This window comes from Elephas maximus, chromosome 3, assembly GCF_024166365.1.
Source record: "Elephas maximus indicus isolate mEleMax1 chromosome 3, mEleMax1 primary haplotype, whole genome shotgun sequence".
Classification (NCBI taxonomy): Eukaryota; Metazoa; Chordata; class Mammalia; order Proboscidea; family Elephantidae; genus Elephas; species Elephas maximus.
In genome coordinates, this window is record NC_064821.1 from 38,432,459 (window position 1) to 38,447,733 (window position 15,275).

The window sequence follows — 15,275 nt, forward strand, 5'->3', positions numbered from 1 at the left end:
GGCAGGCAGCTGAGGCCGGCAGGCAGCCGGGAGGGGCGAAGCCGGCCCAGAGGCGCGTCCCCCTTGCGCTGGGCGATAAGGGAGCGTGGGAACTCAGCGGGAAGCCGCGGAGCAGGCGGCTCCCCCAGGATCTTTCCAAAACAAGCGGCCTCCTCCGGCCGGAAAGTTTCCACAATTGGCGCTGACCCAAAAGGTGGATAGTTGGGAACGCTTGGAGGGAACACAGTCAGGGCCTGGCCTTGAGGGAGGGGGCTCAGAATCTCTGGGCCCATGCCTAGCCCTAAAGAGACTCAAGTGGAGTTGGGGGGAGGTGAGAAGTAGACTTGTCCACCCCAAGCCAGAGGGGACCAGAGACAAGGCCAGCCAGGGGCACCCTAGGGAGGGCTGGGAAGGCTTCCCAGCAGAGGTGACCACTGACGGGTTTTTAGGTATGAAAAGGAGTTTATAGGCAGCCTGGGGAAGTGGGGATGTGGGGGTCTAAAGGCTGGGGGTAAGGTGAGGTGAGGGGAGCTTGAGGCCACATGTGAAGTCACAGGAATGTATGTAAAGGAGAGAAAGGCCCAGGACCCATGCCAGGGGTCCCCAGTGTTCATAGGGAAGTGTGGGGACCCAGGCCCTGACAGCCCTCTTGGAATGGCAGTGAGGAGTTCGGTGGAGAAATGGCAGGGACAGGGCTGTATCTATCCCTACTGGTCACTTGGCACTGTAAGGTGACTGCAGGGCTGGCTATAGGCCTGGAGGTGGGGAGGCTCAGCCTCTAGAAGGGTCAGGGCCTGGGTAGGACCACAGGGTTAGTGGGACCCAGCCTGGGGGGGTGGGCAGTGTGCAGCCATGCTCTTATCATCCCCATGCCATTTGGGGGTCACTCAGGCTTTTGTCCATGTCCCACTGAGGGCAGGTGGGGCCATCCAGTCCCTGCTGTGTCCCAAAGCCCAGTGGAGGGTGGCACAGCGTTGTATACCAAAGGGCAGGCTCAGGCCCAGAAGACCATTCTGGGGCCCAAGGGGGCTGGACTCTCAGGCAGGACAGTCAAAGGACACTGTGGCTGTGGTGGGGGTGCTGCTAGGACAGGCAGTGGAGGGTCGGGGGAGGTGCCAGGCGGGGGCCTGGGGCATGAGGACAAAAAAGATGTTATCTACGTGACTAGTACACTTTGCCCACAGGCTGCTGCTGGCCGAGACTCCTGTGCCTCAGACTCCAGGCCACCTTAGAACTTGGGCTAAGGCCATGGCCAGCAGGCTGCTCGCTGACCCCAGGAGCCTGCAGTGGACATGGGGACAGTGAGGGTGCTGGGGCCTTCACTCAGTCATCTGCTTTGTTTTTCTAAAATCAAGTCCACCCCCACGGTCTTGAGCAGGCAGGGCCTGCCTCCATGCCTCCCAACCTCAGGCTTCTCACCCGGAACAGGGGACAAGAACTACTGCCCCCACTGGTGTCCTGGGTTTATAGGCCCTCTGGGCCTCAGTGTTCCCATCAGAGTCATGGGGACAACCCTGCCCCTGCCCCCAGCAAGCAGCAGCAAGGAAGAAAGGAGGAATCAGTTACCGCCCGCTGTTGTCATCAGAGAATGTGTGCAAACGAGTCCGGGCTCTATCCTGCTCACACACCTGCTGTGGCTCCCCATCACCTTCACATCCATTCTCCACACTGACTGACTCCTGGGCAGCAGCGCTGGCAGGCTGTCTAAGCTGCCATCCCTGTCCAGTCCACACCATCACCATGGTCACCCTCCAGTGATGCCACAGGAGCCAGCCTGGAGGACCCAGACATGAACACAGGCCAGGCAGCCAGGGCCATAGTTCAGTTCAGTGAAATTTATTGTAGGTTGAAAAAATTCAGCATTCATCTGTTTAGTGTACAAAAAGGACACTAGCTCTTTTAAGAAAATATTAGGAAAACTGAAGATGCAGGTGCCTCTCAATTGTAACATTTTGGCAAAAGTGAAAAGTTCTTGTAAACACCAACTCCATGGCTCAAAGTGGCTTCTCTCCACAGTAGGAAGTAGAGGGATAGAACAGTATCAATAAGTTAGACCCTATTTAATTGGCTGGGACTGTCGTCTGCCAACCCCCACAGCACAAAACTTCTGATTTTCACCATTCCTTAAAAGGAGAAAAAAAATAACAATAACAACAAAAAGGCAAATTCAACTGAGATTCCCAGGAGATGGTTCCCAGGAGCGGGCAGGCGGCTGGGCTCCTCCGATCACCCGGGCCTACGTGCCCACCCTGCCACCCCCCAAAGGATAAAACACGAAGGGTCAACGTTTCCGCGGGGGCTGGGGGTCCCACAGGAAGGGGCTTTGTGTGTGTGTGTGGGGGGGTGACACCCTGATGGCGCCTTCCTCACCCGCCAGCTCTTTGGAAGCTGGTCAGCCCTGCTCCCATAGCACAGGGTCCAGGCGCGGCCGCATTCCAACGCCTAGGCCCCACCCCCTCTGCGTGGCCCCACCCCTCAGGCCCTGCCCCCGCCGCCTGGTCTGCGGGGACCCCACTATGTGGCTCCGCGGAGTCCTCCCACACACACGCAATCACACGGCCCCGCGGGGTTAGGGGCACACTAGGCACAGCAACAAAGCAGCAATTGTGGGGCCCGCGAAGCCGCGCCCCCAGCCCCTCCCTGAGTGCAAACCCGGGGCCTCGTAGGAGGGGTCTCAACCCCCGGAGGAAAAACAAACAAGAAGCAGTAGCAGCAACAGCAAAGGGGAGCTCTGAGAAGTCACAAATACCACCTGGTGCAGCGTCCGGCACGGTCGCGGTTGGCTGGCAGCTGGGCGCCTGGAATAGCTGGCCGGCTTGGGGACAACGGGCGGGCACCTCCCGGGACAAATGGGCCCCACTGACCCCAGGCCCTGCAGCTGCTCCATGCCAGCTGGGCCTCTCAAAATAGTGCCGCTCTGCCCCTCTGAGAGATCCCTCGGCAGGTGGGGAGAGGTGGTATCTGCAGGCCAGAGGTCACCCCAGCTCCAGGGCCTGACGGGGTGTCCCTGTAAATGGTGACCCTGGGCCAGGCTCCTCAGAAATGTGGCCCCCGCGACGCCCATTCCGTGGAGCCCTCAGAACAGTGCTTAATCCGGTGGCGGTAATACTGCAGAAAGGACCTCGGGTCTGAGGTCCACTGGCGGCAGGAGGCACAGGTGTAGAAAAAGGGCTTTTTCTTTTCATACAAAAATAGACGAGTCTCCTCGCAGTAGCTAAAAGTGGCTGTCTGTATAAAACTAGAAAAGGCGCATGGCTCATCTCTGGCCACAGCAGCGGGGTAGCGCGGCCCAAGGCCCCGTCTTCAGGACCCCCGCTGTCCACGTGTGGCTTCAGATGGGTGCGTGTCCTTGTATTTATTTAAATAAATTCTCTTTCCCGCCTTTTGTCCCCCAGGCCCCACCATCCACAAGGGTCTGCCCAGCAGCGGGTGGGTGTGTGGAGCAGGCCTTGAGGCCATTGGTCCCTGGGCGGCTCGTTCCGCCCAGCACTTCAGGCTAGTGCCAAGCGGGCAGCTGCCGCTGGTCATACTCAGCAATGAGCCGCTTGATGTGGGCCAGCTTGCTGTGCAGGTACTCGCAGCGCTGCTTCTCCTGGCTGTAGTTGGTGTTGGTCTGTAGGGAGCAGTGCAGGGTGCTTGGTGACTGCGGGGACCAGAGCCAGCCTTCCCCTGATGGGGTGGCTAGAGGCATCTCAGGGCAGGGGGAGGCCTCAAGGCTAGGTGACGCCACCAGGTCTGATGACAGACGGAGCTAGCCAAGGTGAGTGCCAGGTCTTCAACCCAAGGGTGCCCTGCCACCACGGACATGGCCTGGAAGCAGTGAGGACAGGCAGGGACAATGGAGGGCACCTAGAAGCCCCACCCTCTCCCCAAATGGATGTACCTTTTTAATTTTTCGATACTCCTGTAAAATCTGCCCACGCGTCGTCTGGAGGGAAAGAGAGACAGCATCACCCACCTGCAGGACCCTATCAAGCCTGCCCCTGTGTTCAGTGGAATGTGGGGGGCCAAGGGCTTCTGGCAGAGGGCCGAGGTGTGGAAGGGGCCAGGATGGGAGGCTGGGGGCCACCATGGGGACCTGTGCAGGGCCTCAGGTAAGGGTGGCTGTTGGTGGGGCAGAGGGCAGTGGAATGTTGGGGGCATGACCTCGTATTCCGCAGAGCCCTGGGAGAGCTGCCGGAGCTGGGCGTCGAGCTGGGTGAAGCGCCGCGTGATACGCTCGATGCGGGCGTGTAGGTCACGGTACTCGCTGTACTCTGCGTTGAAGTCGTTCTTATAGCTCTGCCGCTGCTCCGAGGATGAGATGGCTGCGTACTTCCTGGCGGGAGGAGAGGGAGAGCCAGGTCCAGGTCACCATGCCTTACCCCAAGGGTGCCCTGGCTGCGGGATTTTCTGGGTGGTAGAAGGGACCGGCCAGGGGCCAGTATATGGCTCGGAACATACACACGTTCTCCCTCTCAGTTTGCCTCTACCACCCGCCAATCCTGAGGCACAGACAGCCACCGGAAAGCCTGTCCAACAAAGGACAGTCCAGCAGCTGAGCACCCTGGGGGCAGATAAAAATGGACAGCCCTATACTCACAGTAAGTAGTCGGGCGTGTCTGAGGTTGAGGTGGGGACACTGGCACTGTGGCAGGCACCATTTAACCCTGTGAAGAACAGACATGCTGTCACGAGGCCCCAGTCTCAGAAGACCCACAAAGGTTCCTGGGGGGGCAGGGACAAGGCAGGGAGGCTGTGTGGGTGGAATACAGACCAGAGCCCGAGTCACAGCCACAGCTGTGCCCAGCACGCAGCCAAGCAGCCACCGGGACAGGCTGTGCCCGGCCCAGGGAGGACACAGGGCCTGGCTGTGCTGCTGACTGGCACTGGAAGGTCACTGAGCTGAGGGCAGACAGTGCAAGCCAGCATGAGTCTGCTGGGGCACCCAGCCTCTGGCCATGGGGGACTCAGACAGGACCCACTAGAGGTTCAAGCATCTAACAGCACCCTCCGCCCCAGTTGTTCCTAACATGCCCAGTGCTGCCTGGGGCCACTGAAGGCTGAGCTGACCCTAGCACAGGGCTCAGGCCTGCAGGAAGTGACTGGCCACGGGCGTCGGGTGTTACCTCATTTAACCCTCCATAGTTTCCAGGTGTGCACAGCAAATGGGGAAACCGAGGCACAAGCTCTGGAGTGATGCCGCCCTGGGCCACATCACCCGAGTTCCCAGCAGCAGATGGCCCAGCCCTGTCTGAATGAGCTGTCCCACGGCTCCTGGAACCACCTTACCTGGAGCTGCCTCCCCACAGTGGCTGGCTCCCCCCCTACTCCCTGTCCCCAAAGCCTTTGCCCTAGCCCTTGGGCAGGGGGCTCTGGGACAGCGAGGATGCATCTGCACCTTCATCCCCAGCCCACCCTACCCTTGGGCCTTTGCCCACCACCCTCTCTGCTGTCCTGACGCTTCCCGACTCTTTGTCCTCGGGCACCTGCCTCCCAAGCCCACTCTGCACAGGTGAGCTCGGTCACTGCTTGGCAGGCCACAGGCCCCGGCAGCGAGGCGCTGCCCCTCCCCCAGGCAATGCCTGCCCATGACCCTGTGGCCTCCCAGGATGGAGCTTGGCTTCACAGCCACCACCAGCCTTCCGGCCCCACCACCAGCTCCCTCCAGGCGTCCTCTGCCACCTGCACCAGGGCTGCAGTCTGGAGCCCTCCTCCCCCAGCTTTTGTCCTCCTCCCACGAGCCCCCCCCGCCCCGCGGGACCCTAAGGCCCCAGGCTCTCGGTCCAGGGTGGAGGGGTGTCCACATAATCACGGGGTATAGAGTGTGGTGGGCTAGCCTGGCCCCTGCGGCTCCCCATGTCCCTCCACACTTACCTGGGGCATCTGGTGGGGCTCCGAGGGTGCTGCCTGAGCTCTCTGCAGGTTCTGGGTCGGGTTGCGAGCCCTGGTGCTGGTCCTCAGGCACCCGTTCCTTGTCGCGGTGCTTCTTAGACTTCTTCTTGGCCTTGCCGTGGGGCCGGCTGGGCCGCGTGCAGTCTGGGGATGGGGGCGGGTGCAGGCGCTCAGCAGAACCTGGACCACCTGCCTCCAGGGACTCTGAGTCCCGGCCACCGTGGATCGGATCGTTGCTGACGTCGGCCAGTGGGTCATGGGGCCGTGGGGGCTCAGGCAGTGGGAGAAGGGGGGTGGTGCGGCCATGGGGCGCACTCAGTTTCCCGTTGACAGCAGGCTGGGTACGCTGGGCGAAGTGTGAGATCCGGGGCTTCTTGCTGGCGAGGGGGTCAATGAAGTCAGAAGGCTGCGGCCGCTTCTGTGGAGAAGGGAGGCAACTGGATGATGGGGGCAGCCCAGGGGGGAGCAGGGTACAGGGAGGAGCAAGCCTGGCCACTCAGGCCCCTTGGAAGTCGGTGCAGGGTGCAGGGCTCACTCCGGCCACATGGTGGCACCAAGGTGCTGGACCAGCAGAGGCCTGCAGCCTGTTACCTCGGCAACCACCTCCAGCCCACAGACACCCCCCTCCTGGCCTGGTCTGCACTTTGCTGCTGTGCTCAGCGTTTTTCCTGGGGAAAGGGAACAACAGACCTTACAGGGTGCTTGAAGCTGAGGGACACAGGGCATCAGGAACCATCTGCCCCCCAGGTCCACTCTGCGGCCACTGGTCAACACTAGGACTGGCTCAGGCTCACTGGGGACCTCAAGGAACCGGTGACCAATGTCCTCAGCCTGACCCTAGACACAGGCTACCATGGGCAAGCTGTGACCAACCTTGTGGACTGCAGTCAAGGAAGGCACCGGAACCCCGGGGGCAGGCTGACACCCTTTCCTGGTCTCCTACCCTGCTGCTCTGGGAGGTGGCTCCCATGTGCCAGAAAGTTCATCCTTGTAAACACACTGGGCTCAGAAAGGGACACAGAGGCAAGGGACAGAAGCCAGGGGCAATGTGGAGACTCCCAGCTCACTCCCTCCTTGCCCGTGCCCAGCTCCAGGCCCACTGGCTCCCATGTGAGACCCTCCAAGGAGCAGCCATAAGTTCCCCCAGCTTGACCCCTACCTGCAGCAGCGAGGAGGCATTTCCGTGCTCCCCTGGAGGGCTGGCAGCAGGATCACTGGGGAAGGTGCTGGCACCCTGTGGCTGGCACACCTTCCTGAGGGGAAAACAGAAATGGTTGGGGGCCAGCAGCAGTGCAGGGGCACACCCCTAAGGGCTGCCTGTCCCTGTGGCAAGCACAAGGGGGGAGGATAGTCTCGTCCTGTGGGCATAAGCACGAGCAGCGAGCCCCGATCTCCAGGTGAAATCACCATGGAGGCCACCTCGCTGGGCGGCCCCCAAGGTGCTACCCCTAGTTCCACAGAACAGCCTTCTGTCCTGCAGCAAACACTTGCTGATGCAGAGCGAGCAAACACTCACAGGAGGAACGGCCCCTGGCCCTGCCTTTGGGGCCCGGGCCCAGCACTTCCATTTCATAGAACAGGGGTGCAGCCTGGGACCCGAAGGACAGTGATGCCACCAGAGGATGAGGGCAGAGATGTGTCCACCACAGAGGACAGGCAACAGGTCCAAGGGCCAGGGCAGGATGAACAGGGGCTGGGGCTTAGCAGAGGCAGATGCCAGAGGCCAGGCCTGGGCACAAGGGGCTCAGGGGCCTCTCAATGCCCCCTGAAAAGGCTGCACCTGTTTGTCCCAGTGGCTCTGCCCAGGGGAAGCCCACAGTGGCCATCATTGTGTGGGACACTGAGGGACGCCTCTGCAGCCAATGTCAGAGGCCCTGAAGACAGACACACAAGCAGAACACCCTTCAAAGGGAAGAGAGACTCCAAAAGGATATGAACGCTTAAGTAAAACAAAAACACTACCCTTAGTATCCTTTGAAAGACAAAGGACTTGAATAGACACTTCTCCAAAGAAGACGCACGAAGGACCAACAAGCACACAGAACGATGCTCAATGTCAGCAATCACTGAAAAAACCTAGACCAAAACTAGACGGTGCTTGGCTACCACTACTGAATGTCCTGATCAGGAACACAGTAGAGCAATCAGGAAAAAAAGGGGAAAAAAAGGTGGACCAAAACTTCAAATTCTTAAAGAAAGCAGACTTCCTGGATCTACTGAGGCTAAAGGGGTCCCCAAGACTATGGCCCCAAGTTGCTCTTCAAGTTGCTCTTCAAACCTTGAAACTATCCCCCAAAGTCACCTTTAAACTAAGTAACAGTTTAGCCCAAAGAGTAAGGATTGTCACTATTATTGTTACTTTCAAAAAAAAAAAAAACTCTATAAAATTAATTAATCTCTATAAGATTAAGAGCTACAGCTGCTAACCAAAAGGTCAGCAGTTCAAATCCACCAGGTGCTCCCTGGAAACTATGGGGCAGTTCTACTCCGTCCTATAGGGTTGCTATGAGTCAGAATTGACTCAGCAGTAACGGGTTTGGTTGTTTTTTTTTTTTTTGGTTTATAAGACCAAAGGGTCAACAGCTATTTTAAAGCATAGATGAGAAGGTTGGGGGGCAAGGAGATCAAGTAAATGGAAATGGAACAACTAGAACAGAAATGAGAATATTGACACAATGGAAAGAATGTAACCAATGTCACTGATAATTATGTCTAGGAACTGTGGAATGGGAATGGGTTTTGTTGTGTATATTTTCACCAATAAAAAATAAACACTAAACCAGCTGCTGCTAAACTGACCCCAACTCATGGCGACTCCACGTGTGTCAGGGTATAACTGCTCCATAGGGGATTCGATGGCTGATTTTGGGGAAGCAGATCACCAAGCCTTTCTTCCAAGGTGCCTGTGGGTGGACTTGAACCTCTAACATAAGCACGTTAACTGTTTACGGCACTCAGGAACCCTGCATTAATCATCTAGGAAATGCAAATCAAAATCACAATGAGATAACACTTCACCTCCACGAGGATTACAAGTGTTGGCAAGGAGGTGGAGAAACTGTAACCCCCATGTATTGCTGGTGGGAATGTAACACGGTGCAGCCACTCTGGAAAAAAGTCTGGTGGTTCCCCAAACCCTCACACACAGAGTTACCATGTGACACAGCAATTCCACTCCCAGGCATCTGCCCAGAAGAAATGAAAGTACATGTCCACAAAGATAAAAACTCGTCCATAAATGTTCACTGCAGCCCTGTCCACCAGGAGCCAAAAAGCAGAAACAGCCCAAGTGGCCATCAACAGATAATGGACAAACATAGCGTGGCCATCCACTCTATGGAGCACTACTTGAGGGTAAAGAGAAACGAAGCGCTGAGACGCACTATCACATGGGTGAACCTTAGAAACACAACGCTGAATGAGAGAAGCCAGATGCAGAGAGTCATACAGTAGCGTATGATCGCATTTATATGACCTGGCCGAAACAGACAAACCCACAGAGACAGAAAGTAGATTACTGGTAGCCAGGGGCTAGAGACAGGGAGTGACTGCTAATGGGCACGGGGTCTCCTTTGGGGTGACAGGGATGTTCTGGAACTAGATAAGAGGTGGTGGCCACACGTTGTCGGCGTAATCAATACCACTGAATTGCTCACTTTAAATGGGTGAACGGCATGGCACGTGAATCATGTCTCAATAAAACCTCATTTTTCACCATGTCCTTAGAAAGAGCAAATCAATGTCACTGAATTGGTGTGTTATGCAGTGAAATTCTCAACAACAATAACAAAATAAATAAAACTAAAAAAAAAAAAAAAAAAAAAACAGACTAAAAGTGACATCTCTCCGTGAGATGAGAACCTGACACAGGAGCTCAGCCTGGAAATGAGAAATGACAGCAAAAGAGGCGGGCTGGGAAGGATATCTCCCAAAGCAGAGCCGAGACAGAAAAGAACAGACACGGGAAAGAACCGAACAGACAATGACAACTCTGGTGTGTGACCTCCCGGGGCAAAACCCAAGGACTGCGCAGGGCAGGCTCCAGGGCAGGACAGTCTAGCCACTTGCAGACAACAGCCGGGGGCGGGGGACACCGGGCCACGCAGAGCAACCGCTCCCATGCACACAGGCCTGAAGGGTGGTGTCCAAGCTCAGATGCACTTTAGGGACCCGTGGCCATGGGGCCAGGCCTCCCCAGCAGAGGGCAAGTCCACTCCAGTCTAAAATTCTAAATGTAATCAAGCTGCTGCCTCAGCACAGCGACCTAACAGCCGTGAAGACCCTGCACCTTCAAGCTCCCCCAGGGCTCCCTCTCTCCTTGTGCCTACCTAGGACCCCCACTGGGCTTTGTTCTAGATGTAGGTAGTATTTCAACAGCTAAACTCAAAAAACCCTAAAAAGGCTCCCCGTGCCCAAAAAATCACTTAAGGACTAATGAGCGTGTCCGCTTCTCGCAGCAGTGCCTCCAACGCAGTCACTAATTGCCTGGGCTGACTTCCTGCTTCTCACCAGAGCTCTAGGCACCCTGCCTTGGGTGCCCAGTGGACACATTCAACTAGCGTGGTGCAGTCCCGCCCTGGGGAGTGCAGTTCTGCCTTGTACCCCTCACCCGTGTGTTCTCAAGGTTCTTTCACAGAATGAGTGTGTTTCAGCCCCAAGCCCTGTAGTGTACAGGTTTGAGAGCCAGAAGGAGCCTGGATTTAGGGTGCAGAGCTTGGAGGTGACAGCTGGGGGGTGCAGGAAGGAGGCCCGAGTTCTGGTAGGGCCCGTAGATGTTCCCCCAACCTGTGACCTCTGCTCATACTAGACAAGGGTCCAGGCTCAGATGGGGAGGGGCCCTGTGAGGCCACCCTGACATTCTGGGAGAGACCCCCTAGCACCCTGGGGTCAGGGTGTCATCTAGGGTTGTCCTTGGGGTACCCTCAGGGTAGGGGGTACCCTCAGGGTCACAAGTGAGGAGGTTCTCAGGGTCAGGGGTTGGGTGGTCCTTGGGGTCAGTACCTGACAAGCATGCGCTGGAGCAGCTGCCGGTCACCCTCCGAGTAGCCGGGCCAGTCCCGCTGCACATCCTTGTACATGCTATCCTTGAGTGTGCACGTACCATCCTTGGCACTCACATTGGCCACCTGCAGACATGCCAGGATGTCACCTGCACGACCCAGGGGCAGGTGCCATGGGGGGGTGGGGGGGCAGAAACAGAGAAGGGGTAGAGAATGCACCCTGCCTTAAGGGTCCCCCAGCACGTGTGCCCTGAGTCCCCCCGGCAGGTGCAGGTACATACACACATGCTGGTGGAGGCAGATGAGAACCCAGGCTGGCCCCCAGAGGGGGCTGCCGTCTCCATCTGAAGCCTCTGTCACCCACCCGCCCTCCCATCCTGGTCCCGGGGCCAGGCCTGAGCCCACATCTGCATACCAATAGGGCCTGTGCTCACTGAGAACAGGACACTGAACGGATGCCAAGGCCGTGCAGGACATGACTGTTTGCATTGAGGGGCCTACAGTGAGCCAGGACCTTGCTGGGGTGGCCCCGTGGCCCCAAGGGCATAGTGTGCACCCTGCAGCAATGTTCCCACAAATGCTATTTCCTGAGGCCAGGCCCCCACCGCTGCTGTCCCTAGGCACGTCTTCTCAGCCGAGTAGCATTCCAGAGCATGACCAGGCTGCATGCGCAGCCATCCTCCTCCAGGAGGCGCCTCCAGGGGTACACGACGTGGTCCCAACCTCCCTGCACTGAGGAGGTGCTGTGTGGCAGGAAGGCTTCCCAGGGAGGCTCAGCAGGCCACACCCTGCAGCAAGCCACGCACTTGGCCAATGCGCTCCCAGCTCCCAGCAAAGCTGTGCACCCAGTTCCCTCACAGGGCTCATGTGTCTCCCTGCCTCCACATCCTTTCCACAGTCGGCCAGATACTCTCAAAGAGGGACCTGGGCGACACACAGTCCGGTGACCTGGACAGGCCATCCATTCCCTTCTGTGTAACGGGGTCCTGCCACCTGATCACCACTGGGACAAGCACACAGGTAGCAGGCAGGCAAGCCAGCAGGGTGAGCAGGTAGTGCTGCCCCCAGGAGGCTCTGCCCACTCAGACCGCGCCAGCATCCAGCACCCCAGGACATCATAAGGCCAGCTCTGGTGGGGTCAAAGGGCTGGTCTCCACTGTCCCAGACTGCTGGAGACACATGCATGGGTGCTCGCAGGTCTCCTCTTTTCAGGGCTGAAACAGGATGAGAGAAAACTGGAGAGGCCAGGAGGAGGGCATGTGCCGCCCCCACGTCTCTCTGTGCTGGGACAGCTCCTTGGGCCCTTCAGTGACTCTGGCCACGGTCCCTGCCTTGGTTTCCCCACACTGCACAGGCGGCTCTGGTCACCCACCGATCTCCTGGGATGGGGTCGACAATGCTTCCACAGACACACCCACAATGTCTCAACGGGCCTGCAGCTTCCTAGACATTCTGTACACCCTTTGACAAAGAACACTCTCGGCCACAGAGCCATGTGGGTATCCTGATGCCAACTCTGACCTTCAGAGTTAGATGGCTGCTTGGGGCCAGGTGCAGGATGCTGGGCTCCACACAAACCCCACACACAGGCAAAGGAGGTGCAGCCACAGGTCTGCAGGCATTGCCTTCTGTGCCCGAGGTCCCGATAGAGATGGGCGTCATCCCAGACATGGCTGCTTCCCAGAGGCCCAGCCCCTAAAAGGCGTCTGTGTACTAGGTCCTAACAGTGCCCATGTAATGGCCTCCTTGTAATGGTGGGTAACTGCACTCTTACAATGGCGTGGAACAGCATCCATGTAATGGCATGTAACTGTATTTGTGCACTGGCATGTGAATGAGTCCATGTAATGGTGTCCACATGACAGGCTGTACCAGCATCCGTTTACCAGCATGGGCTTTTGGCTACAGGGCATGTCACCGTGAGCCTGGTATCTGGGAGGCGGGAAGCAGAAAGGCCCCCCTCCCAGGCCCTGGCGAGTACCATCTGCTCTCTGTGTCCAGGTGTCACCTGTTCTACAGAGATGACTACACCTGCCACAAAGGGAAACCTGAGGGCCCAAGATGCAGAGTCCTGCCCCACTTCACACAGAGGTGTCCGTGCTCATGGATTCAGGTGCATGGTTCCAGAGGTGGCATTCCTGAGAAGCCCTTCACGACGAGCATCTCCATCCTCGTGCTGGGTGGCTGCTACCATGCATGGCTGTGATGCAGGTGTCATGCCCCTGTACACAGGCCCGCGGAGGCACTCCTGCATGCTGCCCATTCTCAGTCTCCCCACCCCTCTGTGGCCCTCCACTCTGCCCATGTATCCCCCACTCCCGCACCTGCAAGAGGCCATCCAGAGTGTCCCTGTCCCCATATCCCCCCACATCTGCTAGAAGAGGCCATTCAGTGCATACGTCCCCGTGTCCCCCCACGCCTGCTAGAAGTGGCCGCCCAGCACATCCCTATACGTACCCCCTACACCTGCTGGAGGAGACCATCCAGTGTGTCCCCATGTTCCCCCCACACCTGCTGGAGGAGACCATCTAGCATGTCCCCATGTCCCCCCTACACCTGCTAGAAGAGGCCGTCCAGCGCGTCCCCACGTGTCCCCCTGACACCTGCTGGAGGAGACCATCCAGTGTGTCCCCATGTCCCCCCACATACCTGCTGGAGGAGACCATCCAGTGTGTCCCCATGTCCCCCCCAACACGTGCTGAAGGAGACCATCCAGCGTGTCCCCATGTCCGCCCCACACCTGCTAGAAGAGGCCATCCAGCGCATCCCCATGTCCCCCCACACCTGCTGGAGGAGGCCGTCCAGCGCATCCTTGTCTGGCTGCGACAGCCCATCCCTCTGCAGCCGCAGCAGCAGCTCGGCCTTCCTGTAGGGCCTCAGTGCCAGGAGATGCAGCACCCGGTCACGGAAGGGCCTCTGGGAGACCCCTCCACTGCTGCCGCCACCACTGGCCTTCTTGAGGGCACTGGCCGGATTGACGGGGGTAGCCCGCTTCCGGGAGGGCACGGCATCCGTCGGCCCTGGGGCTGGCTTCCGGAAATGAACCTTTTTGCCTGAAACGAGAGCCAGAGCCAGGTCAGGGGAGGGGCATGGGGGCAGCACCCTTCACACAGTGTCACGCAGGGGAGGGGCGCTGAGTGGGGACCCCAAGGTGAGAGCACCACCTGGTGATGGGACACAACACACTCAGCACACAGGCACTACCTCACATGTGTGACACATGGCGTGTGTGTAATGTGTACATGATGCATGTGTGACAAGAGGGTGGGAGAGTGCTAAGAGCCCCCCTGATGTTAAAAAGGGGTCCTCAGCCTGCAGGACTTCCTAGGCCAGGGTGCTGACCTGAGCTGCCCACCCCACCTCGCCCCCCCCTTCAGTGTCTCGTGACATCAGGGCGACCACAGAGCTGCTCTGAGGGCCCTGGGGTGTGGGCCACCCTCCCCACCAGCCCAGCCAAAGCTCCAACAGACGTGGGTGCTCAGAGCCATGGAGGGGCTTGGTGCCCCTCCACGTGGGTGCGAAGAGTCAGACACCTGCTTAAGGGCAAAAAAAAAAAAAAGAAAGCAACGAGGCCTGGAAATTCCCTAGTTCTCTCACAAAGAAATCCTCGCATGGCCAATCCCGGTTCTCCCCTAACTAAGCTGTCCCGTGCCCCTCAGACGGCCCTCCTTCCTGGCCAGAGCTTGGCTGGCTCCTCGCTCAGGGCCCACGTGGGTCTAGGTGGGAGGTCCCAGTCTGCGCCTTGAGGCAAACAGGAGCCAGCTGGGCTGGGCAAGAGGACGGCCAAGGAAGACCAGATCTTCCTGGCTGCCCACGCTGGCACTCAGTCTGTCCCCTGCGTGCACAGGCAGGAAGGGATCCTGGGCTGGAACCTGCCAATGTCTCAGGCCCACTGTCTCCTGGGGTCCAGAGGCACAGGACCTGGATGCTGCTCCAGGCCGGCATTCTGGCCGCCCTATTCCTCCTTCTCAAATGCCTGGCCCCCACCCCCACTCGCCTCTCCTCACCCAGGTACCGGCCACCCGGCTTGATGACAATGGCACTGCGGCTCCGCGTCTCCTCCTCGGCCTGTGCCAGGCTCTGCCGCGCCTTCTGGTAGGAGTCGTCGGTGGCACACACTGTGATCTTGTCCTGGATGCTGCCCAGGCAGTCCAGGTGGACATCCCCGCGGCTGCAAGACATGGCGGGGGCTGGAGTTGGGCTGCCCATGGGCGTTGGGGGGACAGGGCTAGCAGTGCCCAGCCTTCCCAAAAGAAGCAGGGGACCCAAAGGTCCAGGCTGGGGCTCAGTGCTCTCCCCTTGACAAGCTCTGACAGGACCCATGAAGGGTCCATCCTGGAGGGGGTGGGAGCAGGGCAGGTGCACTGGCTCACCTGGACAGTACTGGTGAACTCCTGGTGGGATGGGTGCAGGGTGGGGCAG

The 15,275-nt window shown here is 58.6% G+C and overlaps 1 protein-coding gene across 2 annotated transcripts in view; it reads right to left on the reverse strand.

Moving 5' to 3' along the window:
- Positions 1 to 1,089: 1,089 nt before the first annotated feature.
- Positions 1,090 to 15,275, reverse strand: part of ELL (elongation factor for RNA polymerase II) — a 39,638-nt gene continuing 25,452 nt past the window's right edge. Inside the window, exons 4-12 of one of the 2 annotated variants that reach the window (XM_049877467.1) lie at positions 14,861 to 15,024; positions 13,638 to 13,906; positions 10,855 to 10,979; positions 7,013 to 7,106; positions 5,836 to 6,271; positions 4,562 to 4,628; positions 4,126 to 4,297; positions 3,863 to 3,907; positions 1,090 to 3,592 (exon numbers count right to left, since the gene is read on the reverse strand). In XM_049877467.1, the coding sequence (XP_049733424.1) occupies positions 3,476 to 3,592; positions 3,863 to 3,907; positions 4,126 to 4,297; positions 4,562 to 4,628; positions 5,836 to 6,271; positions 7,013 to 7,106; positions 10,855 to 10,979; positions 13,638 to 13,906; positions 14,861 to 15,024 (1,489 nt within the window). In that variant the 3' untranslated portion in view covers positions 1,090 to 3,475. The other variant, XM_049877466.1, reaches the window with a different exon arrangement.